The 23924-nt window shown below is 50.0% G+C and overlaps 6 protein-coding genes across 6 annotated transcripts; 2 read left to right on the top strand and 4 right to left on the bottom strand.

The window, feature by feature from the left end:
• The first annotated feature begins 734 nt into the window (after positions 1-734).
• On the top strand, positions 735-3645 carry brlA (C2H2 type transcription factor BrlA). Its single transcript, XM_057155803.1, has 2 exons — positions 735-1219; positions 1609-3645. Exons 1-2 carry the CDS (start codon positions 1207-1209, stop codon positions 2955-2957), a joined length of 1362 nt encoding a protein of 453 aa, XP_057004458.1. The 5' UTR covers positions 735-1206; the 3' UTR covers positions 2958-3645.
• A 3411-nt stretch (positions 3646-7056) lies between these two features.
• N7473_009863 (maltose permease Mal61) lies at positions 7057-8915 on the bottom strand (the record flags this gene model as incomplete). The annotated part of the gene is made up of 5 exons (XM_057155802.1): positions 7057-7450; positions 7536-8080; positions 8165-8236; positions 8302-8644; positions 8701-8915. The coding sequence occupies 5 exons, from the start codon at positions 8913-8915 to the stop codon at positions 7057-7059; spliced, it is 1569 nt and encodes a 522-aa protein (XP_057004457.1).
• A 773-nt stretch (positions 8916-9688) lies between these two features.
• N7473_009862 (uncharacterized protein) lies at positions 9689-12143 on the bottom strand (the record flags this gene model as incomplete). The annotated part of the gene is made up of 2 exons (XM_057155801.1): positions 9689-11707; positions 11766-12143. The coding sequence occupies 2 exons, from the start codon at positions 12141-12143 to the stop codon at positions 9689-9691; spliced, it is 2397 nt and encodes a 798-aa protein (XP_057004456.1).
• An 889-nt stretch (positions 12144-13032) lies between these two features.
• On the bottom strand, positions 13033-15994 carry N7473_009861 (uncharacterized protein; the record flags this gene model as incomplete). Its single annotated transcript, XM_057155800.1, has 3 exons — positions 13033-15287; positions 15357-15569; positions 15652-15994. 3 exons carry the CDS (start codon positions 15992-15994, stop codon positions 13033-13035), a joined length of 2811 nt encoding a protein of 936 aa, XP_057004455.1.
• Positions 15995-16831: 837 nt separating this feature from the next.
• Positions 16832-18193, bottom strand: N7473_009860 (uncharacterized protein; the record flags this gene model as incomplete). Its single annotated transcript, XM_057155799.1, has 2 exons — positions 16832-17452; positions 17510-18193. 2 exons carry the CDS (start codon positions 18191-18193, stop codon positions 16832-16834), a joined length of 1305 nt encoding a protein of 434 aa, XP_057004454.1.
• A 356-nt stretch (positions 18194-18549) lies between these two features.
• On the top strand, positions 18550-20512 carry N7473_009859 (translation initiation factor eIF2B subunit gamma; the record flags this gene model as incomplete). The annotated part of the gene is given in 4 exon segments (XM_057155798.1): positions 18550-18918; positions 18980-19129; positions 19159-19230; positions 19242-20512. The coding sequence occupies 4 exon segments, from the start codon at positions 18738-18740 to the stop codon at positions 20510-20512; spliced, it is 1674 nt and encodes a 557-aa protein (XP_057004453.1). The 5' UTR covers positions 18550-18737.
• Positions 20513-23924: the final 3412 nt, after the last annotated feature.

The following is a 23924-nucleotide window of genomic DNA, read 5'->3' as shown; positions in this document are numbered from 1 at the left end:
CAAAAAGTAAACCTAAAGCATGAGTAAGATGCACGTCCTCAAGTTGGCCATGACAAAATAGTAAAATAGTCCCAAATAATCCAGTCTAGGCAGAAAAGGACAGAATAAATCCCGATTCAGTAGGACAATCATACTCAAGGAGAAAAGTCTGGGGCACCAGAGACCCAACGCCCCCCCCAGGCTGCATGTCAAACCGCGAAAATAGACTCTACTCACATTGCGCGGGACGCAAGAGGCACAGCCGGACATTCCAGTGGCGGTGGTTTCCAACTGGCTGGCACTTTGTCGAGGCCCATAATATGATCATAGCTATGGAGACCGGCCGTGGGTAATTATGGGGACTTTATGGGTCCTCTGATTGTGTACCTGTGAGATCGGATATGAAGAAAGATGCCGGCCGATTGAAGTTGGTTTCATAATAATAAAAACAAAATAAAACAGAATAAATTATGCGGTCTGATCATCATGATTCGCATGATCAATGATGATAATGATCCTCATTTTATAAAAAGAATATTAGATTTTTCGTCCAGCATATTAAACCATAAAAAATACAATTTCCAAAATAATCCAAAAGTTAGGGATGAGGCAATCGATCCTGTCGATCTCGAGTTCTTCTTCCCATCTTGTTCAACTTGTTCCTGTTCTTCTCCAGGAACAAGCTTCCACGCCCTGGCTGGGGAACTATAAACCCGCCCCTTCTCGTCTGTCCTCCCACAGTCTCCAATCCTCCTTGCCGGTGTCTCTGAACAATTTAATACCCTTGAGACTCTTTTCTTATACCACATCCCAGCCCTGCTACCACTGCTGAATCTCCATCCCTAGCAACATCCGGTCAATTAATCTGAGACCCAACCTCCCCTCCTCCTCTTGTCTCTATCTCCCCACACGTCCAACCACCGCGTCTCAGGGTCGTTCTCCAGGGAAACCATCACGATCCTATCCAAGGTACCTGAAACCAGTGTACCTTTGGGGGCTCCAGCCACGAGTCTCTAGAGTTGACTCGACACTCTATTCGTTGGACTGCCCATTGTGCGATTTGCCAAACGCGAAACCGGTGCCACGAACCCGGCTATCTGAACCCCTCCACCAACCAGCCCTCCTTTGCCGCGGTAACAGAGGCGAGGCTATTGTTCTGCATTCCTGGCCTTGCGTGAAGCGTTCCTCCGGCACGCGACGCGGGCGTCTTTGGATCTCATCCGAGTCATGGCGTATAGCTGTAAGTCCGATCTCCACCCGGCCGGTTCTATGCTGGCCCAATTTTGTTTATTTCTGCTCGTTTGTCCCCTCCATTCCCTTCCTTCTTTCTCTTCTCTTCTCCAAGGCCCTTGACATTCCCTTCTTTCTTTCCCTATCCTGTCCCTGTGGTCACTGTGCCAGGCATCACTCCCTCGTGCCTGAGCTATCTCTTTTGTCTCATCCTCGTTCTTTATTCTCTGCCAACCCTCGTTGCCGTCCCTTGTCATTCCAGTCCATCGTTCCTATCCTGCTGCCAATTGCACTCCATCTTTCGAATACTTCCCTACCTAATCCGACTATCAACCGTCATTCCCTTCAATCGCTATACACTCCACTAGTACAGTGGACTAAACCCAATCCTTAATACAGGTGATACTATTGTCGACCCTGTCGCCCAACGAGACCTCAAGGTTGAAGACCTCGACGAAATGAGACCCCACGGCCAACAGATCTCCGACCGCTTGACTGTTGAGGTTGACTGCCACTCTTTGGGACCCAGTGAATGTCCCTCGATGACTTCGAGTTTCTCGCCTCTAGAGTCTCCGACTCCCACTCCCACTAGTCTTTATAGCCAGGGTTCCCTGGCATCCCCAGGCTGGCACGAAGCCGGCCATTACCACAGCCTTCCCATGGAGCGACGAACGTCCGCCACGCCTCTCCGAAGTGCCTTCAGAATGACGGATTTCCCTTCGGGTGAGAGCATGAGCATGCCCGTGAGCAACATGGATCGCCAGGACCAGCTCCCAATCTCTGCTGAGTATCTCTCTGGCTACGAAGAGAACGTGGATCAATTCTGGATTCCCCAGGATTCAATCCCCAAGACATTTGAACAACCCACATTTCCTTATCAAGCGCCCATGCCTCAATATCATCACACTATGGGTCGCAACCACTACTACCGCCCGCAAGCTCAGGCGGCGTACTTGCCCGAGTCTGCATCCAATCCTTGCCTTTCCCGTCCCATGTTCAACCACCCTGAGCGTCTCCCCAACTCCGCATCTATGTCCAATATGTTGTCCTGGGTGACTGCGAACGATACTCTGGTTCCCCAGACTATCACTCCCCAACAGGTTGTGCACTCGCCTGTCACTCCCCCCTCTTCCAGTTACTCTGAGTTCCCTGCAAGTCTCCAGACCTTCAAGCCCCACACCCCTTCAACACCTGTCCGATCAATGTCCTTGGGAACGCCAGGCAGTGACACTCCCAACAGCCGCATGTCGGGCCACAATGAGTATCACGAGGACTTCCCAGTTTCCCCAGTCTACCGAGATGGCCAAATGATCCGCACACACCGTCAGCCTACTCGCAAGCCATCCAAAAAGCAGCTCCTGCGATCCAACTTGAGCCTGGAGAACTTGCCCCACATCATCAAGCAGGTGCAGTTCAAGTGCAAGGAGCCCGGCTGCAAGGGCCGTTTCAAGCGCCAGGAGCACTTGAAGCGTCACATGAAGAGCCACTCGAAGGAGAAGCCCCATGTATGCTGGGTACCTGGCTGCCATCGTGCTTTCTCTCGCAGCGACAACCTCAACGCCCACTACACCAAGACCCACAGCAAGCGCGGTGGTCGCAACCGCTATGTGGCTACCCTCGACGAGACCAGTCCTGATTACAATCCTGAGTTCCGTGGCCAGCTGTACCCGGACGGGCGTCCGATTTACGGCTCCAAGCTAGAGGACATCCCTGATTGTGACCTCAGCGCCGACGGGTGGGAGGATTAAATACGAAAACAGCCACCACAAAAAGCAAAAGTGTCGGTCTTTCGGGGAGGACGAGAAAAAAAACAAATCAAAACACCAACCATCTAACCACGCGAACCCCACCAAAGCAATGCAAACAATCTCATCCGACCACGCAATCCGGAAGAAACCACAGAAGAAAAAAGAAAAAAAAAGGTACCAAACTACACAACTAAAAAAAATTCACCGACATCACGACCTTATCTCGAGGTCAGACATTGATACCCTTGGAGGAAGGAGAATGGGGACTGCCACCCCATACATGGCATCGGCATTTAACCCGGTCAATCATCACCCTTGGCTACGGCGTTGTATATGGTCTTCCGGTCTGGCGAAGACCATTCCGTGTGATTATGATTCCTTATCATCATTTTTATTTTTATTTTTCCCTTTTCTATTTCTTTTCTTGCATAATTTGTCGGGGCGAAAAGGGCCTTGGGGTGGGAATCTGTTGCTTTTTGGTTTCTTGAGTTGGGTTGAATGGCGTTTGCATATTATACTGTTGCTTATGATCGTCTGGGGGATAATCACTTGGAAGGAATCGGCGATCTTGTACAATCAGCTACAACGTGTTCTTTCTTTTTTGTTGACTTCATCTCTGTCGCATGTATTACTATCGCTACTTACCTTGTGGCATAATATAAAAAAAGACATGAGATGTTTTCTACCATTCTGTTTTCCGCTTCTACACCTTTAATAACCGTTTCAACGTCATAAAAAACCTATTAATAGTTAGCCGATGACCTCTGGAATTGTTTTTATCTGGTCTTTCTTGATAGTTCATTAGCCTTGAGATCTCGCACAAGACAAGTCAAACCACCATCGCAAGGCCCCCCACTACGCGCACTCACCCAACTGACTCCACCGACAACTTCCAACATCCACACACCAACTCTCAACCAGAGGCTCCAACGCTCCAAATGGTTCGAACACCTCCAAAAATCCGATAATTCGGGTCCTATCCCCATCCAATCTGACACCCTATTCTTGGCCCATCATTGCATACAGTCCATTGAATCTTACTAGCCCCCCGTTCCACGGTTCCTGGCGCCTCCGAGCGCAAATGTTACACATCACAACCCGTTCTTCCGCCTGTCCGACCTGATTGATTCATGTTCCCACTTGCGATACTTGTACCCTTTTTTTTTTCTCCGTTCGCCATGCGATCTATCTGGTTTCCTTTAGTAGTGCTAAGTATCTGGGAGTGGGGTTTTGTTTGTTATAGTGGCAGGATGTACATGGAGTACATCGATCCGACTTATTTCTTGTTCTGTGTCTTGTCGCTGATTTGGGTTATGGAGAGATCTGGGAGACTGTTCTCGGGCCTTGATCAAATTCAGGAGTGCTTGTACTTGGACTTGGACTTGGACTTGGACTTGTTCTTACTAGTACTGTACTGCTAGAAGTATGCATCATCTCGTTGGCTGCGTCTCCTGATCCCGCCACTTCGATCATCCCCTTTCTTCGCCTTTCCATGCGTCTTCTACAAACCATTCCCGGGGGTTTGGCTTCTAGGTACTCAATTCCCCTGTTTCAGATGCTCATAGCATCATCACTATTACAACGCTCTGATCTTGGCTACTTTTGTCCTCCCCTCGTTCTCGTAGAGGGAGTCAGGTCTGGGTCGTGGGCTCCGCCATCCACGCATACCGGGCTGATGGGAAGAATCACATCGGCCTGGTTTGCGCCACGGAACTTTGTAAAGGGGTTATTGTTTGCTATGGGATTTCCCTGGTGTCATGTGGAGTAAAAACTTGGATACTTCTTGATCCGCTTCCCTCTATTTCCATTTCTGGAACTGGGACTGGAACTAGTACATAGGTCTTCTGCCAGGTACATGGCATGGTGCTCGGACTTGCTAAATTTTTGGGTCACTTTGACAATGACTTAAGAGTTTGGACACCGTTGGGCCTCTCTGCGAATGCGTTCCTAGCAACCAGATCGGGTCTCTTGCATACCATCATTCTCCGGGGCTTGCGGCCATGGCTTGGACCTTGGTGTTCATCGGATGAACTGGTTCATCTGTGGCAAAGATCCGGTCTAGAACAGAGATGACTTCTTGCTTAGCTTCTCCTGATTATCTGTGCATATCCTATTCGCCAAGTCTGGGGGTGCAGCCTGAAAGTCGCGCGGTTGAGCATGCTGTACTTCCCACCAGTTGGAAGTCTAGCCCATGACTATTGTGCTTAGAAGTAATCTCACAATTGTTGAATTGCTATTGGTCCATCTATTCCTAACTCAGGGATTTTATTTCCAAGAAATATTTACCATAATTTGAAATTATGTACTCCACTCTGCGTTGCAACTTCTTTTGCCTGGACCCTGAGCTCGCGGTTACATCGCGCCAACGACCCTGATTCCTGCTTTTATTTTCTTGAAGCGATGGAAAGTAGCTATCCCGTACTTTTTACTTGTATTCTCCGAACTCTGGATAGACACATTATAGATTATACACGCGGTGCGTAGATCTATTGTCGTTGCTTTTTTTTCCTCTTTGTCGCCGCCTGGTTCGGAAACAGGGCCCGACTACGCTATTGAGGGACCTTTCTTTTGCTTTTGCGCGGGATCTGCATAATGTCTTTGTTTTCTTTTTTCTTCGATAATCTGTTAGTTTGAAGTCGATGTAAGGTCGTATCTTTTGGGACCATATAATTAGTACAGTCTCACGGAGTAGTAAGTATAGATTCCGGAAAAAGACTCCGCAGTCATCGAATCCACGCCGCGTACGCTACAAGCTCACCGCGATTATTAGCGCATCTGCAAAACGTCTTATACAGTAATTCTATTCATAATGCTCCATCCTCAACATTCCTAAGTAATGCCCGACCAGTTAGATCCCTGCCGCGTGTTGGGTTGGCATGTCTGTGCGTAATGTCGCCGGCTTCTTGGGGAAAGGAAATAGTCAAAAGACCGTACTGTACTTTCTGCACATTCGTGATCATGCACAGCCTGCAGAATCTGGCTTCCGTTGGGAATTTCTCTACTTTCTACCTTATTTCCTAGATGGGGAGGAATTCGGACTGTGCAGGATCCTACAAAACAAATTTTTTTCTTTTCTTGTTGATGCAACCTTTGAATGAGGAATGCCTGCTGCAGCCTCGGCCTCAGTGCATGGCTTTGCAGTGCATTGTGCGGCGTGCATTGGAATGTGAGATTCGAGTGTTGGGATACCATGTTATTCTTCGAGTCGGTCTGGACTTGTGAGTGAATAAGATTTTGGCTATGGAGGGTGAAGTGATGAACATGCATGGAGTGTCTGGAGATTATTGGGAAAGATGTTCGTTTTTTACGCAATATCATAGATTTGTTGCTTTCGTGCATACTATCGTGGGGTACGCGTGCTGTGATCGCTATCCCTCGCTCCGGGATGGGCGTGACAGTGCATGAAGGGTGATCTGATAGTGTTTAAAATTTGACAATGAATTAATTGTGTCTCTAATTATGATGTTCTCTCCCTGAGGATATTATACGTGGTTTTTTATGTTCAAAAAGGGAAATTAGTGCATATCAATGCAGCTGATGTCGGTGTAGTTCCTGTCCTATAGACGCCTGAGTTTCCAGCGGTGAATGAGCTGATTCTCTGGATCATGCTGTATTTCTCTATTTATTTCTTTTATTCACTTTCATGGGTGATAATATGTAGCAACTTATAACCTGATACTCGATGTGCCCCGTTTTTGATTAAAATTAGACTACAGCATCCTCCAATCCACTAATCTACACCTAGAAATGGTTATGTCAGCACTGCATGTAGATGGATCGAAGAATCCGATGGAGAATTGTATGCACAGCCACCATTTGAGGACTGCCATCGATCGAAACCTGAGGATATTCTACAAGGTTATTCGAGGACGTGAAGGGTATCTCTAGCGCAAGTCATAAACAATAACACGAGACAAATGTCGTTTGCTCTTGATCATCTTACAGATGGTAATTTCTATTGGATATACGAGTCTTCTGGACGCTGTAATATGAACCAAGCTCGGTGCTCCGGATGAATGGTGTGGCAGTTCTTTATAACAATGCAACTCCAATTGTAAACCCCCGTGTACCGGACACGGTAGCCAAAGTACCCATACTACTACTCATCATCAAGCTTCCGCAGCTCTTGGGGCAGACAGCACTGGTATGTACGGAATCCCCGAGTGCTGACCTTCTCATTGAACATCTCATCCAAATCTTCAAAGGACCGTCCCTTGGTCTCCGGTACCTCAAAGTGGATGATAGCCAGGGTAACAAGACCCAAGAAAGAGAAGATCCATCCGATCTTGCCGCCTAGATGGGCCTCATCTGGGTTGTACAAGTACGGCATAACCACGTTCCAGACGGTAGAGAAAAAGTAGTTGAATGTGAATCCTACAGCCATGGACTTTGCGCGGAGACGCACTGCGGAGACTTCTCCGGCTATCGACATGGCTGGGCCGATGGCTGGACCGTAGACCCACCAGGTCAGTTCGAGGAAGACACCGATAACCCTAGTTAATTGTCAGAATGTGCTCATATCCCTTGATATTCGGGCCTGTTCAGAAGCCGGAGGAAAGCGATATCAATGAGACTTACCATAACGCGGTGGTTGAATTTGGGAAGCATCCGGCAATTCCCATCACAGTGTAAAACACGGTCGAAAGAGACAGACCGAACATGATTAGTCTTCGACGTCCACATTTCGCCATGAGATAGGCAGTCAAAATGGAACTGGCAAGACCAAAGCCAATACCAATCTCAGTCATCATACCAATCTTAGCCGAGGACATACCTGCCGAGACAAGGAAATAAGGACCGTTGGACATGAAACTAGCACCGACGACCTGCGAGAGACCGTTGCAAATAAGGATAATTCGGGTACGACGCCAGTTAATACCGCGGAAGCATTCGAGGAAACTGGCTCCCTCGGCGGCAGCACTTCGGGCCTTTTCCTCTTCGTTGACTCGGACGATTTGATCTAGGAGGGGCGTGACCTGCGAAGGATTGTTTCCAAGTCGTGCGAGGGATTTTTGAGCTTTGTCAAGTTCATCTCTCATGACGAGGAAGTAGGGAGACTCGGGAATGAAAGGAAGCAAGAGAATGATGACGCCTGGCCAGACCCAAGCGGCGGCAAATAGCACCTTGAGAGTGTAAAGTCAGTACTTGATGCTTTCCAGTGTCCCAAGGGTCCATATGTAGATCTGAAGTTGTGTTAAGGGACGTACCTTGTATGCAGCCGGTGTTACCATCGACATACGGGGTAGCGCAACGGAAGCAGCAATCATGTATCCAAGGTTCTATACATCGTTAGTGTCAAGAATTCATGGAAGATAGGCCATCGCCACCAGGATGACGTTCTTACCATGCAGAAAGTAAAGGCAGACAGGGCAATGCCACGAATCTGCATTGGAGACACTTCGGAAATGTACGTCTGTCCACTCGTCAAGCAGATACCCAGAGACAGGCCATTGACAATCTTTCCCGCGAGGAAAACTCCCGGAGTTGATGCTGTATACACGACGGCTACACCTGCAACGGAGAATATCGCACCTAGCAGGAAAGAAGCACGACGACCGAAACGATCCTGCACCGGTCCAGCGGTGGTAGCTCCCAACATGGTGGCAACCTGGGACATGGCACTCCACAGAGATTGCCAATACGCTGGAATAACATAGGATCCATTGCTAAGCTCGCCAAATTGAATCCTGGTATCTTATCAGCACGATCATGAACAAAAAGACCATGGAAGGGCAATGCTCACTCAAATCCAGGCATGGAGAGTGCCAGCGACAACACCAGGTTATCGAACCCATACATCAACGCGCCAAGATTGCCATAGAGACAGAACAGAATCACCACGGGATTCTCAGCTATACATTTCCACGGCGATGAAACACACACTGTCAACTTGTCTGGCAGGTTTGCCACATTTTCCAAATGCGCAGAGTCGGATTTTGTCGTCTCACGAGTGTCCATCTTGGTGCTTGGTTTCTGGTGCAACTTTCAGGATCTACGGACGAAACCTGTAGGGTTTTTGGAGAAATCCAGAGGCCAGCATATGAAGGAACCTCCCCAGTCTTTCCCAGTTGTGGGGGAGCATCGTCGTCCTGACCCACTTGTGAAGCGAAATTCGGGGGACGATAAACCGACTTGTGCTCGGCTATTCCGGGGAACGGGATATGTCCACTGTCCACTGTCCACTGTCCACTGTCCACTTTGTTGAATTTTCACTTTCCCCACTGCTTTAGAGGGGTTATCAGGGATAACCCGATCGGTATTGACTCATTGAGTCATTTAGGCGAGGATGATAACAAAAAAGTTACAATATTTTGTAAGATGGGGCCGAAAATGTAAGTTGTTAGCTTTTGATATGCTGCATTCTTCGGCTTCATCGGCTTCGGCTTTGGATGGCCAGTGGGGCCGATAAGTGCTTATGTAGTACGGTCAACTAGTATACCAAGACAGTGTGTACTACCGTCAGGTTGGGGTTTCCATATCCTCTTTTAACCCTCGGTGAACTAGCCTTCCCTCGGGAGTTCCGATATTCTACCATAGCAACTTTCAGAGGCAAATTCGATTAGTACCCGTGCATCTATCATAAAGATCATCAAAGCTGGGAACATAAAAACAGTACCTTACTACTTAGGGCCATAATCTGAGACCTCATACATTTGCAGTCATTAAGCTATGCTAGACAGCTCTATAATTGCGCATATTTAAGAAGACCCAGTCATAACTCTGCCACGGGATTATACATAGTTCCAACATGAAACTTCCTTCCGGGAGAAAGCAACCGCCTTGCCTTTTTCGAGCTTTTGAAACAATGAAACCCCATCAAGTACAACTTCCACGTCCACATCCGCAGTTGCTTTCACCTCTAGCCCTCCCTCCTTTGTCCAGGATACAGAGACATCGGCCGCCGATGTAAAGAATGTTCCACTAGCGCTGTCCAGAAGCTCCATCCGAGGAGCAATGCGAATCTTTTTGAACCCCGGTAGCGCAGGCGAGACACCGAAGACCTGGGTCACGATTTCGTGCACGGGACTCGCGCTCCAACCGTGACAATCACTGCGGGCATTCTCCTCAAACTCAGCCCATGTAGTCAGGTTATCTGCGATCATACGTCTCCACGGCTCGATCATATTGGAGAAAGATTGTGTGTATAGTCCAACTTTCTCGACGGCACGGAAGAGGTAGAACTTCATTGAATAGGAGCACTTTGCCAGAGATGTGTCTTCCAGCGTTCGGGACATGAGCTCCTTGGCTGCAGTCCCTGTAATGCTCTCGGAGAGAATGGCAAAGACCTGGCTGTGCTGGCTGAATTCCTTGGCCGAGGGCCCATCCAGATAAAGTCCGTCTTTGTAACAGTGGCGGTTAACAGCACTCCGCAGGGCATCTGCACGAGCAGTATACTCTCGCGCAGTATCATTTCTCCCAACGAAAGTACAGACTTCAGCTGCTTGCATCAGTGCCACGATGTATAGTAGACTGTTAAATGTGGCAGCTCCGGTGTTGGTATATGCCCGCGGCATGCAGGACTCGAATATCTTTCCAGGGACAGACCATTCCGGTACCCAGTCAATGAATGGCCAAGTATCGCGATCGAAACGACCAACAAGACCAAACTCATTGAGCCGCTCATTGAAATGGTTCAGGATGCCATCAATAGTGCTCAAGTACTTCCGCACAATAGCAGCGTCGGCGAAATAATGCATATGATCATACACCATCGCCACAAAGTACAAAGAGAATTGAGGAATCTGGGTACTGCGGAACCCAGCAGGGAATTGAGCTTTGATCAACCCATCGGGACCCTGGCTTGCGTGGAACTCCTGCAAAGTCTTGCGGGCGAGTCGATCATCGGAGGAAAGTTGGTAAGTGAAGAGCATCTGCAGGCGCGAGTCCGATACGAATTGATTCTGCTCGTAGAAGGGACAGTCCTCATATGTTTCATGTCGGCAGTTTTGCAAGGTTCTTAGACTGATGTTCCAGATATTGTCCAATTCTGCACCGGCTTGAATTTCAGTCGTGATTTCGAGTGGATAGTTATTCTCGCGCAGTGTGAAGCTTCGAAGAGTCAATGGCTGCCCCCCACCCGTGATCTTGAGTTGGATGTATCGGAATGTCCTAAACCAGAACGGCTCAAACGTGTGCTCTGACTGGCCGTCAACTACGTTATAGAAATCCTTGATTCCGTACAGCCGGCCGCTGGAGTCGGCTCGATTAGATTTAGATCGAGGCTTGGGGAACGGGGCAACTTCCACCCCAAGATCCTTCTCGTAACACTCGGCGTAATGAATAATGACCTCCGAGCCTTTACCACCGCTGCACTGAAGGGTAATAAAGCCTGTCGTCAAAGAGCTCACTTCAATGTCGACGGTAACTGTCTCGCCGGGGGCAATAACAACGGGACCATCCCTTTCAATGAAGCTCTTCCACTGATCCTGCGCGATCGAGCTATCACATTTGACCACTCTATCAAATCTCCCGGGGACTTCAGGCAGTGCAGGAATGGGGCGAGGAGCCAATCTCCAAGGGCTCGTCATTGGAAGCATCTTAGCTGGGCGGAATGGGAAAATCGCGTTCTCCCAATTGGAATCGTCAAACCCGGATAGCTCCCATCCAGTGAGTTCCGGTGCCTCTGCCGTCCTCTCGTGGTTAGAGAGGAACGGAGGGCCGAGTATGAAGTTCCACTCGGAGTAAGGAACGATCTGTCGGCTGGTTTCCTCCACACATCTCCATGTTTCGTCGGTAGCTACTGAAAGTCCCTGGTACGCTTGTCATTAGAATTTGGTAGATCCAGAAAATTCCTTTGCAGGTACTCACCTCAATCTCGCCATACACCATCAATCCCGGCAACTCTATGCGAATGATCGACGATGACCCAGGTTTGAGGAACGAATACCGCAGCACGCGAGCGCTGATCACGTTCTCCCCTTCCTTCAAGTACGGGAGGATATCGACTGTCTCATAGTGCCACTGCTCTGCGTAACCCTTGCACGGGCCAAAGCTCGCACGTTGGCCATTCACATACAGTCGATAACGACTATCTGCAGAGACATGAACAGGAAACTCACTCACTCCTGCCAGAGCAGTCCATTGGAAGGTCTTGCGGAAGAGAAAGTATCGACCAACATGAGTGTCCTCTTCACGATAGTTGGGCGCCCAGATCCATTGCGCTGATTTCGTCCAGGAAGACACCATTTTGCAAGATAAATCCACAAGAGGTCAGACGCGTGTGTGAAGCATATTGGAACCCCGCGACAGCAAATAAGTCAAGATTGGGGAGTGCCTAGCGTGGGTGTGGAGGACTCGACTCGGATATCCCGATCGGCGTATTTTACCCCGACATGGCTGTGGGCTTTACCCCAGGCAGCCGTACCCGACGTGGAGAGAGTACAGGAGTGGAGGACGCTTGCCGGGGATATTACAACATAGCGAATACTCGGGTTATGAAAGAATAATGCTCAAGGGATAACGGAAGTGGGTATATGAAAATTGAATTGGCTTGACAACCTATGGGACATAAACTGGTGTCGTATTGCATTTTGGGCCAATTCGCCCTCCGCCGAACGAAAGAAAAAAGAACAGACAACCAAACCCTCTTCCTGATTGGAAGAAATGAACTCCTGTGCAGAATGGTATCAAATCCTGAACCCATTGGAACCCCCGCCAAACAAAAGCAGCAAAAAAAAAGGAAAGAAAAGGAACAGCCAGTTCCCAAAAAATAGTACAATCAAGAAGGGAAAAGTAAAAACATGCGGGAAGCTTCCATGGCAAAATATTGCCGTAACACCGGCCTTTGAACCTCCGTGCTGCCTGAGCCCTGTACAATTCGAATGAAAAAAAGAAATGTGAAAGTTACCAAAAAAAACAAATGGGGGCAAAAAAATCATGAAGAAACGAAACCAAATGCAGATGATACCAGAAAGGGAATTTCTGGCTCTTCAACACGCAAACCTTTGCCGAATTCCTACCTGGAAAATACTAGTCCCCGTCAAATGTCATGTATGATGTCGTAGATCCATAAGAGCACACATCAAGCTTGGGGTGAGTAAAGGCAAGTATCGATTCTAAGCCCTGTCCTGTGCAATCAATTCCCCATTCCATTGTGCATCATATTTTGCTGCTGCTGCTGCTGCTGCTGCTGCTGCATCTGCTGGGCGTGCATGGCACTCGCTCGCTGCTGCTGGGCGGCTTCGCGGTCACGTCGCATCAAGTCTTGAACCCAGGCCTTGGCGTTCTTCTCCAAGCCAGCACCGTATTGCTGAGCAATCTGGGGTGGATATTGGGTAGGTGGTCCATATTGAGTCATATATCGCTGGGACATCTCATGTCGTAGCTGGAGAAGACGTTGCTGGTAAATTCGGTTGTATCGCTGAGCAATATTGGCACCTTGGATATTTGGCATCTGACCCCCGTTCGCCTGCGCGGCCGCCATCAGCATCTGCTGCTGTTGCTGCTGCTGAGCTGTCATTTGGGGGCTGCCCTGATGTAATTGTTGCTGCTGCTGTTGGTTCGGTTGACCCTGCTGGATCTGACCTCCAGCCTGCTTCACCATCTGCATCTGTGCGAATTGAGCACGCATGAGCTGTGCCTGATATGCTTGCTGGCTGTGCTGGGGAATGTTTTGCATATTAGGCTGCTGCTGCTGTTGATGCTGAGCTTGCTGGGCCTGCTGAGCTTGCAACATCTGCTGTTGTTGATGCGATTTGATGTTCTGAGCAGCGTGCGCATTGGCTTGCAACTGAGCAAGCTGCTGTGGAGTGAATTGGGTCGCACCACCCATTTGGCCACCCTGTTGAGCAAGCAGCTGTTGTCTCTGCTGTAGCAACATTTGCTGTTGCGGCGTGAGACCCATACCAGCACCATTCATTTGCGGGGTTTGGGCCATAGGCTGGTTCATCATCGGGGTTTGAGCCATGGTGTGGGTAGGGCTGCCTTGGTTCATCCGCTGCGTGGGTGTGACATTGCGCATGATAGGCGTGGCTTGTGACATTGCCGGAGTAGCCTGAGTCATCTGTGGAGTTCCATGTCGGCTAGGTCCTTGTTGGCTTCTTGAAGGAGCCATAGGATGGCCCATCATGTTTGGATGACCATGCTGCATAGAGGATGGAGGTCGTGGAGGGCTTCCCGATTGCTGGGATGCGCTGATACTCATTGGAACGGCCTGGTGTGCGATGGCGTTACCAACAAGCGGCGACGAAGTGCTGTGAGGGGTCTGGTGGCGTACAATGGGAGAGGACTGCTGTCCTTGAGTGACACCATTCGGCTGGGCCATAACGTGGCGGTTTTGAGCCGCCAGTTGAGCTTGCGCCTGCTGGGCTGCGAGTTGCTGTCTACGCGCCTCTTCCTTGGCATGCTGTTCTGCCTGCTGCTGTTCCAAGGCACGTCGTCGTTCTTTCTCCTGTTCTTGCTGCTGTCTCTTGGCAAGCTCTTGTTTGAGCTTCATCTCGTGCTCACGCTTCGCCTTTTCCTCGTGCTGCATCCGAATCGTCTCCAAGGTTTTGAAGCGAGAGAAACGAGGCTCGAACGGTGCTACACCGGCGGTGTCATCCACAGCAGCGGTCTTGGAGCTACCAGCGGCTCCCGAAGCGGTAGGCTGAAGACGCTCATCCATAATGAGCATGAATCGCTCTTCTTCGGCTGCAAGGGCCTCATCTGCAGCAAGTTCGGCCACAGTTCTCTTGCGACGCTTGGGCGATGGTGGCGGGTTACTGTGTAGCGGACTCTTCAGGAACTCCAGCAGGACTTGCGCTTCTTCAAAGCTGTCCACGGGATCGAGATAGAGAGGTGGAGCCAAACAATTCACAAGAAGCGACTCGCATTGGGGAAGGTCTTGTGGTTCTACGAGCGTCTTCTGTCGCTTTGCGGGGTGGCTCCGGTCCGGTTGTGTGGTGGCAGGGGATTGAGGAATAACTGATGAGGACTGTGTACGAGAGTGGTGTGCAAGAGCGGCTCTTGGATCCGGGGTGGTCACGAGGAGAGTCAATTCCGCCTGCAATGCGCGCGGCGTAGGGTGAAGAACAGTAGTGAAGACGCGAGGTTTCGGTGTAGCAGGCTTCTGCTCTGATCCATTGACTTGGCTCTGAACTTCGGCACTCTCGCCACTCGCTGGATTCTCGGTCTGGGTTTGGCCAGGAGCTGGGGTCTCCGGTGCCTTGATGCTTTGTACATCGGTGGTGAGCTGATTCTGCTTCGGGTAAGGGACGAATGCCGAGGGGGTGACGTGCTCATTGTAGTTGTGGAGAGAGAAGGGTGTGTTGTTCTCATTGCTTGTTGAAACGGAAGTCTTTTGCGTTTGTGCGGACAGGGACTTATGGTCCACCACGCGCACGATGAGGCAACCTTGAGAGGATTGTTATCGGTATGGATTCTTTAAAACATGTCATATCATAAGCAGACGCTGATAAATACCTTCATAAAACCTCACGCCCCCACGCAATAGCTCCTCGAGAATCTCGTGCGGAACCGTCCCGGCGCGTAGGTGTTCAATGATTACTTTCATCTCCGAATTGTATGGGAAGCTTCCGTCTTGTTGCTCGAATCGAAAGTGGGTGGGATGGAGATGCAAAATGAGAGAGGGGGGACATTTCGCATATTTCTTGAGGATGTAGGATGTTGTTTTGACTGTAGCGGTCAGACTGAGTCAGTAATCGCAGAAACAACAATAACACGGCGTTGGCCAATTGTGCGCAGATCCAGGTCTCACCATATGGCTCAGGATTCATCTTCGCAGTCCGGTGGTCGTTCCCGGCAAGTGAATTTCGTGTCACTGGCCGGGTCTGTCGCGAAGCTCCGTCGCTGGGCCGTTGCGACTGGGTTTTGATTCGGTTTGAGGCGCCTCTGAAATTATTTGACAAATTGGCCACGCCATTGGCCAGACTGGAGCTCGATCCAGCTGAGATATTACCGAGAGGATGTTGGGAGGTGGCGGTTGGAGAGGATGATGATTGCTGAGCCTTGACTCCGTTCACCCCAGTCTGGGGGAAAGGCGGGGGCGGCCGCTTCATCTTCGGAGGATGAGAGCTTGGCTTCGAGACCGCGGTCGCCATGATTATCGGCGCACAGAGCGCGACACGGAATCTCCCAAGAGGTGAGCGTAGACTTTATCGGGAGACCGATTCGAGGATGTTGGTTGAAAGCCGGGGTCCAAGAAAGAATGGGATGACCGAGGCGCGAGACATGTGGGGATCGGTCGGTCGGCCCTGGTCACCAACGCGGCGAGTTCAGAGTGAGAAATTGGATCGAGTCGCCAGAGATGACTTGTTAAAGAGAGCGGAGGCGTCCATCAATCGATGTCGCTTGGGAGAAGGGTCCGAAGAGGCGCTGGTCGACGGAAGCCTTGCAGAGTGAGGTGATGATGCCAAGCCGCGGGCGAGACGTGACGCTGTCACGTGAGCTTCCGCTCCGGGATTAGCGTGTTTCTGCCATTGTATTTATCACCAAGAAGCAGTCCTATGGTTCTTGAATGTCTTTGTCCCGATTTCAACGATCGAGTCGATTTCTCAATAGTCAGATGTTTGATGAAGCTAAGCTCGGTCAAGGTTTCAGAAGATTGAAAAAGACACGATCATGTGACTAGTATCCATATAGCAAACACTAGAAAGCAAAGGCAGCTACATATTTGTTCAGAGCAAGGTGAGTATATTTCAGTGGAACTATCTAGATACTGTATAGGCAGCATGCCAGCGTTTTGAGCGTCAAGAACTGACGTTTCTGGATTATAACTAAGCCGCGCATAACCAAACATAAAGCAAAAAGAAGACACAGGGGAATCGAAGGCACACAATCATCAAAGGGGGAAGCTGAGAGCAAATATAGACATGCAGGTAAAAGAGTATCAACATTAACATCATGGGGCTTTGGCAGATCATATTTGAGGAGGTTGCTTAGTCCAACCCACGCACTCGGCGGCGCCAGTCATCTCCTACACGAAGCGCGTCGACGACATCAATGCGCTTGCCGATACCAATGGTGCCCTCCTTCTGCCACCATTTCTCTCCCTTGTCAGCAAGAGCAGATTCATCATCACTGTCAATGAGGCCGCCGCGGCCACCTTCATCGCCAACGACAACAATGACCTGGCGAACCCAGCCTGCAATGTGCTGGACAGCGTCACCCTCATTGCCGGTAAGGGATTCCTGGACATAAACCAGGTCGGGCGAAAGATGGCGCACGAGGTGGACATAGCCGCTGGCAGTGTTGAATGGCATGATCATGGTCTCTTTTTCAACAATTGCCTGGCCCTGAGTGAACAAAGTCTTGAAGAGCGGGCTTGTGCCATCAATATCATCTTCATGGCGGGGCTCCACGGTTGGCAATTCGCCAACCAATTCAGCGGATGAATTAGCCTCCTCCGTTGCAATATTGGAGTAGGAGGACGCAATGGAGGTGGTCTGGTGGGATGCACTGCCTTGTCCAATCGCATGCTTGAGATCCGGGGCATAGATCAAAACGAAGATTCGAGAAGTATCAAGATCAACATGTTCGGGGAGATGAGACAGAATAGACTATGATTGTCAGTATAAATCAAGCAGGTCAAGGCAGCGAGTATAGAGGAGGCTTACAGCGTGTTCCGAAGCGAATTCATCGGAGCCAGGAGGAGAAAGGGATGAGACAACAATAGCAACTGTCTTCTTCTTCTTGTCAGGAGCATTCTGACCAGCAGCTGGTGCACGGCTTGGTAGCGCTCCGCTCATAGTCGGTGCGGCAGCAGTTTGTTGATCTCTTTGAGTAGCCCGGGCCTGCGCCTCCTCGGACCACCTCGTGTGATCTTCAAAATCACCGCGGTTTTCTTCCCGAATTGAAGTAAGTGCACCGCCAACATAGGCACCGGCCGCAGTCACACCAGCCATAACTCGTCGGCTTGCCCCGTCGAAGAGCTGTTGTGGACTAGGGGTTCGGCGCAAAGCACCTTGCATACGACCCATGAAGCTGGGATCATAAGGGTTATCGCCAGGTGCTCCATCCGTTCCCGTACCTCTCGCATAGTCACCCGTCTCATATAAAGGAGGAGGAAGGTCACTACCGACGGTACCGGGAGGAGGAGGGGGATAGTGACCATTGTGGGGGCGGTCATCTTCGTCGTCCTCGTCACGTTCGCTCCATATCCAGGCCGCAATGCTCAGTGTCGCAACTCCCACTGTGAGAGCCAGGGGAATCCAATAGCCCATGGCGGTTCGTCGGCCTGTCGAGCTGAAACCGGTGCCGGCTCCACCGCGACGGCGACGGGAATCCTGGGGAAAAGACATTGCGATCGCGGGGATGCTGTTTAGAGATAGCGCATTTAGAGGTATTCAATCGCGGTCGCAATGACTTGCCAGTCACATTTCACGCTTCCTCGACAATGGACTAGACGTGGCGAAGGCGCAGGAAGTGCAGGAGATGCAGGAGGGAAGATGAGACCTCGACCTCGGGGCACGGAAACATGTGGCTGGAGAGCCCCCATGGTAACCGCGGTGTTTACGGGCTGGCTGACCTCTGTTTGCACTGTTTGGTTACAATTAAATCTGGAGGCGGGTCAGGAGCTGACTCATCGCTATCATCACGTGACAATATCAAAAAATGGCGTCCCGCTTGATGCGTCAAAGCAACAGTCATTGTCTGGAGGGGTCGCGGCCAATTTCAGAGCTTTGAACGCAAGTCACCGTCATAGCAGACTTGGAGAAGCTCTTGCGAAGCTTTTGTCCTAACTACATCTCCCGAGCCACGTCCAGCCCAGCAATTGTCCATCCCACTTTTGCCGCGGGGCTCACTCGTTCGACCAAACCTACACTCGACCAGAGAGTCAGCATAATGCCGCCCCCTTCGGCAGTCGTTCCTGGGGTAGGCATTCAGGCCTTGATTCTGTGCGGACCTGGAGTTTCCCTCAACACGTTCACCACAAATGAGGAATACCCTAAGGCACTGATTCCCTTGGCCAATCGGCCATTGATCTATTACCAGCTATCATGGCTGAAGAAATCAGGCATTACTGGTATGAATTTGTGTCATTCCAAATTGCTTTCTACGATCAAGAGCTAATGAACGAGCTGCAGACATTACATTGATTACACCTCCCTCGACCGCCGCTCCTCTTCAGGCCGCACTTCAACAAAACCCCCACCTTACCTCTCTACCGTCGCCATCGCCCTCAGTCCTTGCACCAAAAGGTCTCGATCTCAACATGGGAACCGCAGAGCTGCTCCGTTTGCCTGAAGTGCAAGCCTGCATCAAGACGGACTTCCTTCTCCTTCCTTGCGACTTGGTGTGCGAAATCCCCGGCGAGTCGCTTCTGGAAGCTTGGATGGTATCTCAAAGTGCTTTGGGAGGCTCCTCTACCGTCTCCGAAGGACGGAATGCTCACGGCCCAGCCTCTTCTGGACCTGGCGGCGAGAAGGAGAGGTCGTCGCGGTGGTCTGACTGTATTCTATCAAACGCAAAACCGTGAAGAATCAGTTAAGGGCGAAGGTACCGACTTTTTGGCTATCGCACCTCTCGACGATGACGAGGCGCCGGCAGTATCGCATGCTGTTGACGGTCCTGCCGCGCTGAGACACAATTTGTCCAAGGTTGTACTGTCTATGCCTATGGCAACCGTGAAGGAGAAGATGGAACAGGACAAGGGTCTGCTTCTTCGCCATTCGCTCACAAAGAAGCACCCTCGTGTGAAGATGCTTAGCACCTTCAGAGATGCCCACCTTTACATCTTCCCATACTGGGTTAAGGAATTGGCCCTTCGACAAGAAACCTTCCAGTCAGTCAGCGAGGACCTGGTTGGGTTCTGGGCTAAGGCTGAATGGCAGCGGGGACTCGGCGAGAAGTTGGGAATGGACGAGATCTTCCATCGAGAAAATGGTGCTCATGCCGAAAATGGAAGCTTCGATGGTGAATCAATAGAAGAGGAGATCGATCTTCTCGCCATGTCCACCACTAGCTCAAGGCCAAACATCAACGTGGCTCGACCCCCTCCAACCTCGTCCTTTGCATCCCGAGTGTCCAATGTCTCGAGTGACGCCGAGAAACCAGAGTTGAAGATTCCTCCACTCCTGGCTTACGTGCAGCGCGGATCTGCACCATTCGTCCGCCGTGTTGATAGCAGTGCGATCCTGCTCTCTACGGCTCTCCGTCTGGCTAAGCTCGAGTCTATCGAGGAAGCCGGTGCGGCCGCTTCACCCTTCGCCCTCCCTCAAAAGATCGCACACCCTGAGGGTATCGCTCAGCGAACCACGATCACCAAGTCCGACTGCCTGGTTGGTCAGAATACCACGGTCGAGTCAAAGTGTGTGATCAAGGAAAGTGTGATAGGTGCGAATGTGAAGATCTGTTCCGGCGCTCGCTTGCAAAGGTGTCTGATCATGGATGGCGCCGTCGTGAATAGCTCTTGCACACTTACCGGCTGTATCGTCGGCCGCAGAGCGGTTATTGGCAAGGACTCAGTTCTCAAGGACAGCGAGGTTGGCGATGGATACCTTGTTGAGGAAGAGACCGACGCCAAGAATGAAAAGTTCATGATCTTTGAGGGTCTGGAGGATGATGAGGAGATGGGTAGCGCTGGGGAGTTTGATGGAGAGGACGAGCTGGGATTCTAAGCAAGGATCTGTTCACTTTATGTGTTTGTTTTATACCTCTATTATGTCTTGACGAGATACAGATAGACTTTATGACCCGACATCAAAACAAAATATCATTCCAATTAAAATGAACCACCGGCACATAGACGATCGATTTATAGTTGATCTTGCCTTAGATTTTGAAGTACTCTCTCTATTGAGGTCTTCCTTGAGTTCTATTGACTAGTTATCATTTGCGAAGAACCTTAGTAGTATCGTCAACTCACAAACCCCATCATCAGCCCTGCAACCCCACGGTCTAGATCACAATCCTCTCACAAAAACCGAAGATGCAGTGCATATCTCCCCAGATCATGGGATCTACCAGCAGGATTAACAACAATATGGCTAGATCCGGTCAGCCCGCATCGAGGTTATGATTTTCACCTGTACCAGGGTATCGTGTGCTCGTTGCACTGTCATCAAATGCCGTGGGACTGGAATTGCCTTACAGGGAGAGACAATGTAATCTAAATCTGTGTAGCCTCAGCTCTGATCTATCCCCTTTGATCTGTGCTTAATCGTGCTAGGAACATACACACTAAACAGGCTCAAGGGTGGTCTCTGAGATAAGCATTGATCAGGGATGACTTGAAATTGAGATGACTTGGCGTGATCTTTACATCACTCTTTTCTTGTTTGATAACCGTGATGAGCTAGCAGGAATCATATGGAAGATATTGTCAGCTGGTCGCATGCTCCAGTCGAGGTGCTCTAGTCTATGGACCACTGTCGTGCCACAAAGAAGCGTAATCCACATTGTTGTGTAGAATATTGAGTCATAAATTTCTAGCAAATATGCATGGTAAGTGTAGCCAACACCTGGAGTCCGGCGATGTCAATTCCGTGTTCGTTCGCATGAGACACTTGTCACTTGCATATACTACACATTATACTTTGCACATGCATAACCATGTCGCCCGAATCATTCCGTTCCTCTCTTTTCTGCAAGCCCCGCGGTCATTTCCTCTTGTAGGCAAAGTTCTTTCTAGCCATGACGATAGCACTGTGGAGTCTCGTGCGTTAGTGGGTCTAACTCGCTCAGCCAACGGTCGTACGATAATCGGCCGATGCTCAATAATAAATTTCCAGAGAAGCAGAAGTAGAAGCAGAAATGGAAAAACGAGAATCGAAACCTTACAAGCAGTGAGATAATGAGATTGCAAGGGTAGGCGGTGATCGGGTTCCCCAGTGTTTTAAATGAATTAAAGAGGACCAGGTTCAAGATTAGGGGTTGGTCAGTGATAGGGTCTGAGCGAGACACAATACTGTAAGGGTTCTTAGTCTGCGAACGACTCGATTACTTTTCATCAATGTCAAACAGCGCTCATCTGCATGGTATCAATTAAGATTGCCATTAAGATTGCCCGATGGTTATATCCTAATAATGACGAGGATGCAAGTTGGGTGTGATTTGTCGGGGTTCGGAAAGAGTGCGAATGCGAAGAAGCAGACCGCGGGATTTGATTTCAAGTGTTTTTGACCTGCGCCTCCGTACATAAGTACCATACTATCTGATAGTGGAGTAGTATCATGAAAATATCTCCATACTCCATCCCATTCGATGAATTGGTTGTTGACATGACAAAAGTCGCAGCGCGCCCGGTCTCGGGTCTGCGACCGGAAGAAAAAAGAAGAGGAAGAGGCGCACAACGGCCCTGGGATCATCGCGCAAGACCTCCACATCTGTGCTTCCCCAGACGTCGCTTGCTCGCGTAAAGTTTGTTAGTCAAAGAGTGGGGATAGTTAAGTTAGTTATGGCCCTGTAAAACAAAGTTGAAAGTTTGGATGATTGTATGGGGGAAATTGAAGAGACAAGGATTAGTATGGAGTCTGGGGGAGGGAATGATCAATAACTGGGATTTGATTCCTTCGGCTTCGGGGCGGAATCATCACCGTGAGGGTCGGTGAGGTACTAAGCTAAGATTGATCTTGCAGGGGGTACAGTCTCACTAGTCTACCATAGATGCTCCGTGGAAAGAACAGAGGGGCTAACTGCCTGACTCGCATTACTGCACCTAGCACTACGCCCTAGGATAGTGAGCATTAGCTAGATTCCAATATTCAATATTCATTCATGAAGTGGTTCTCTTCCCACGAGTCGATACTGCGACATGCAGATGCTGGTAGCTGGCGCGATACCCTTTGCGGTAACTACGAGCGGTATGGCTGGAGCGAATCCGAGGGATTATCGAGAACCACATTCCTACGGTACATTCCTAGTACTTTGCACACGAGGTTGACGCATTCCTGTCTGGTGTGCCCCTCATGCGGAGCATAACCCCCACCATTGATGAGAGAGTCGATGTGAGCAACAGGCAAGAAATAGTACTGTAGATGAATACATAAAACCACAAACAGTACGGAGAACGGAACACTGAATCATGCCCCGACAAGCACGGGGCGGGATGGGAAGGTAAATCTCGACGAAAGATGCCCCATGATTTGCGGGTTCAGACGCCCCTCCCTGTCTCTCAGCCGCGCTAAATTCCTCGGCAGGGTAAACTGATCGGTGCCAATCCGGATGAAGCAGGAGTTGGTTAACTAATACGGAGGGCAGAGGCCAAATCGTGAACAGTAATATGATGAAGGAAACAAAAAGGAGAGAGAACGTGGGTTGATAAGCCAGTGAAGCTGCACGAGGGAAGATTTCCATGCGTAATGTTCAATGTTTAATCTTCAATGCTATTGTTGCGCGGCAGATAATATAAGAAGAGTTACACTAAGCTGCATATGGAGTATGTACGGAGTCTTTGTATGGAGTAATATGGGTCCGCAGTTGTAACTTGCCAGCCATCATGCCCCGTGCTTGTGGGATGGGTTTTCGGGGCATGTCGATCACGCGGGAAGTCATCAGTGAGGTTTTGGTGTGTTTGGTGGTTGGCGTTAGGGGAGGGGGGGGGGGCTCTTTTTAGGGAGCGCTAAGGGATGCGGATCGACGAAATCAGTGGTTTGCTCTTGGGAGTGACTCCAGTGAGTGGAGAATGATAATGTGGGAGGGACGGGAGAATTATAGAGAGATTGTGATTCTTACAGTAGTTGTTGCAGAGTGATAACGACGAGAAGTACAGCTAAATATTGTCGAACCACGTATATAGTCTGATTTGGATGGTAAATCTTTGCTATGGTGCCAAGTCCTATACATACTCGCTACTGTAGGGGAGGATACGGACAGTGTACGGGCTCCCCTTTCGCAGAATGGGCTGGCTGGGAGACCGGAATAGGTACTCCAATTACTACTCCGTACAGTAACCTACAACAAAATTGTCGACAAACGAGGGCAAGGCTCGGCTCCTGGCCCCTCCTCTCCTGATAAGCCCATTTGCTGGTGCCCAGTAGCACTGGAGGGTGGCGCTCTTACGAACACCCCCGCCAGGACTGGCGCGATCTT

Source organism: Penicillium subrubescens (genome assembly GCF_028828155.1).
Source record: "Penicillium subrubescens strain IBT 31985 chromosome Unknown utg000007l_segment0_segment0, whole genome shotgun sequence".
Taxonomy (NCBI): domain Eukaryota; kingdom Fungi; phylum Ascomycota; class Eurotiomycetes; order Eurotiales; family Aspergillaceae; genus Penicillium; species Penicillium subrubescens.
Note: the sequence above shows the minus strand (reverse complement) of the source record. Positions and strands in the feature narration are given on the sequence as shown.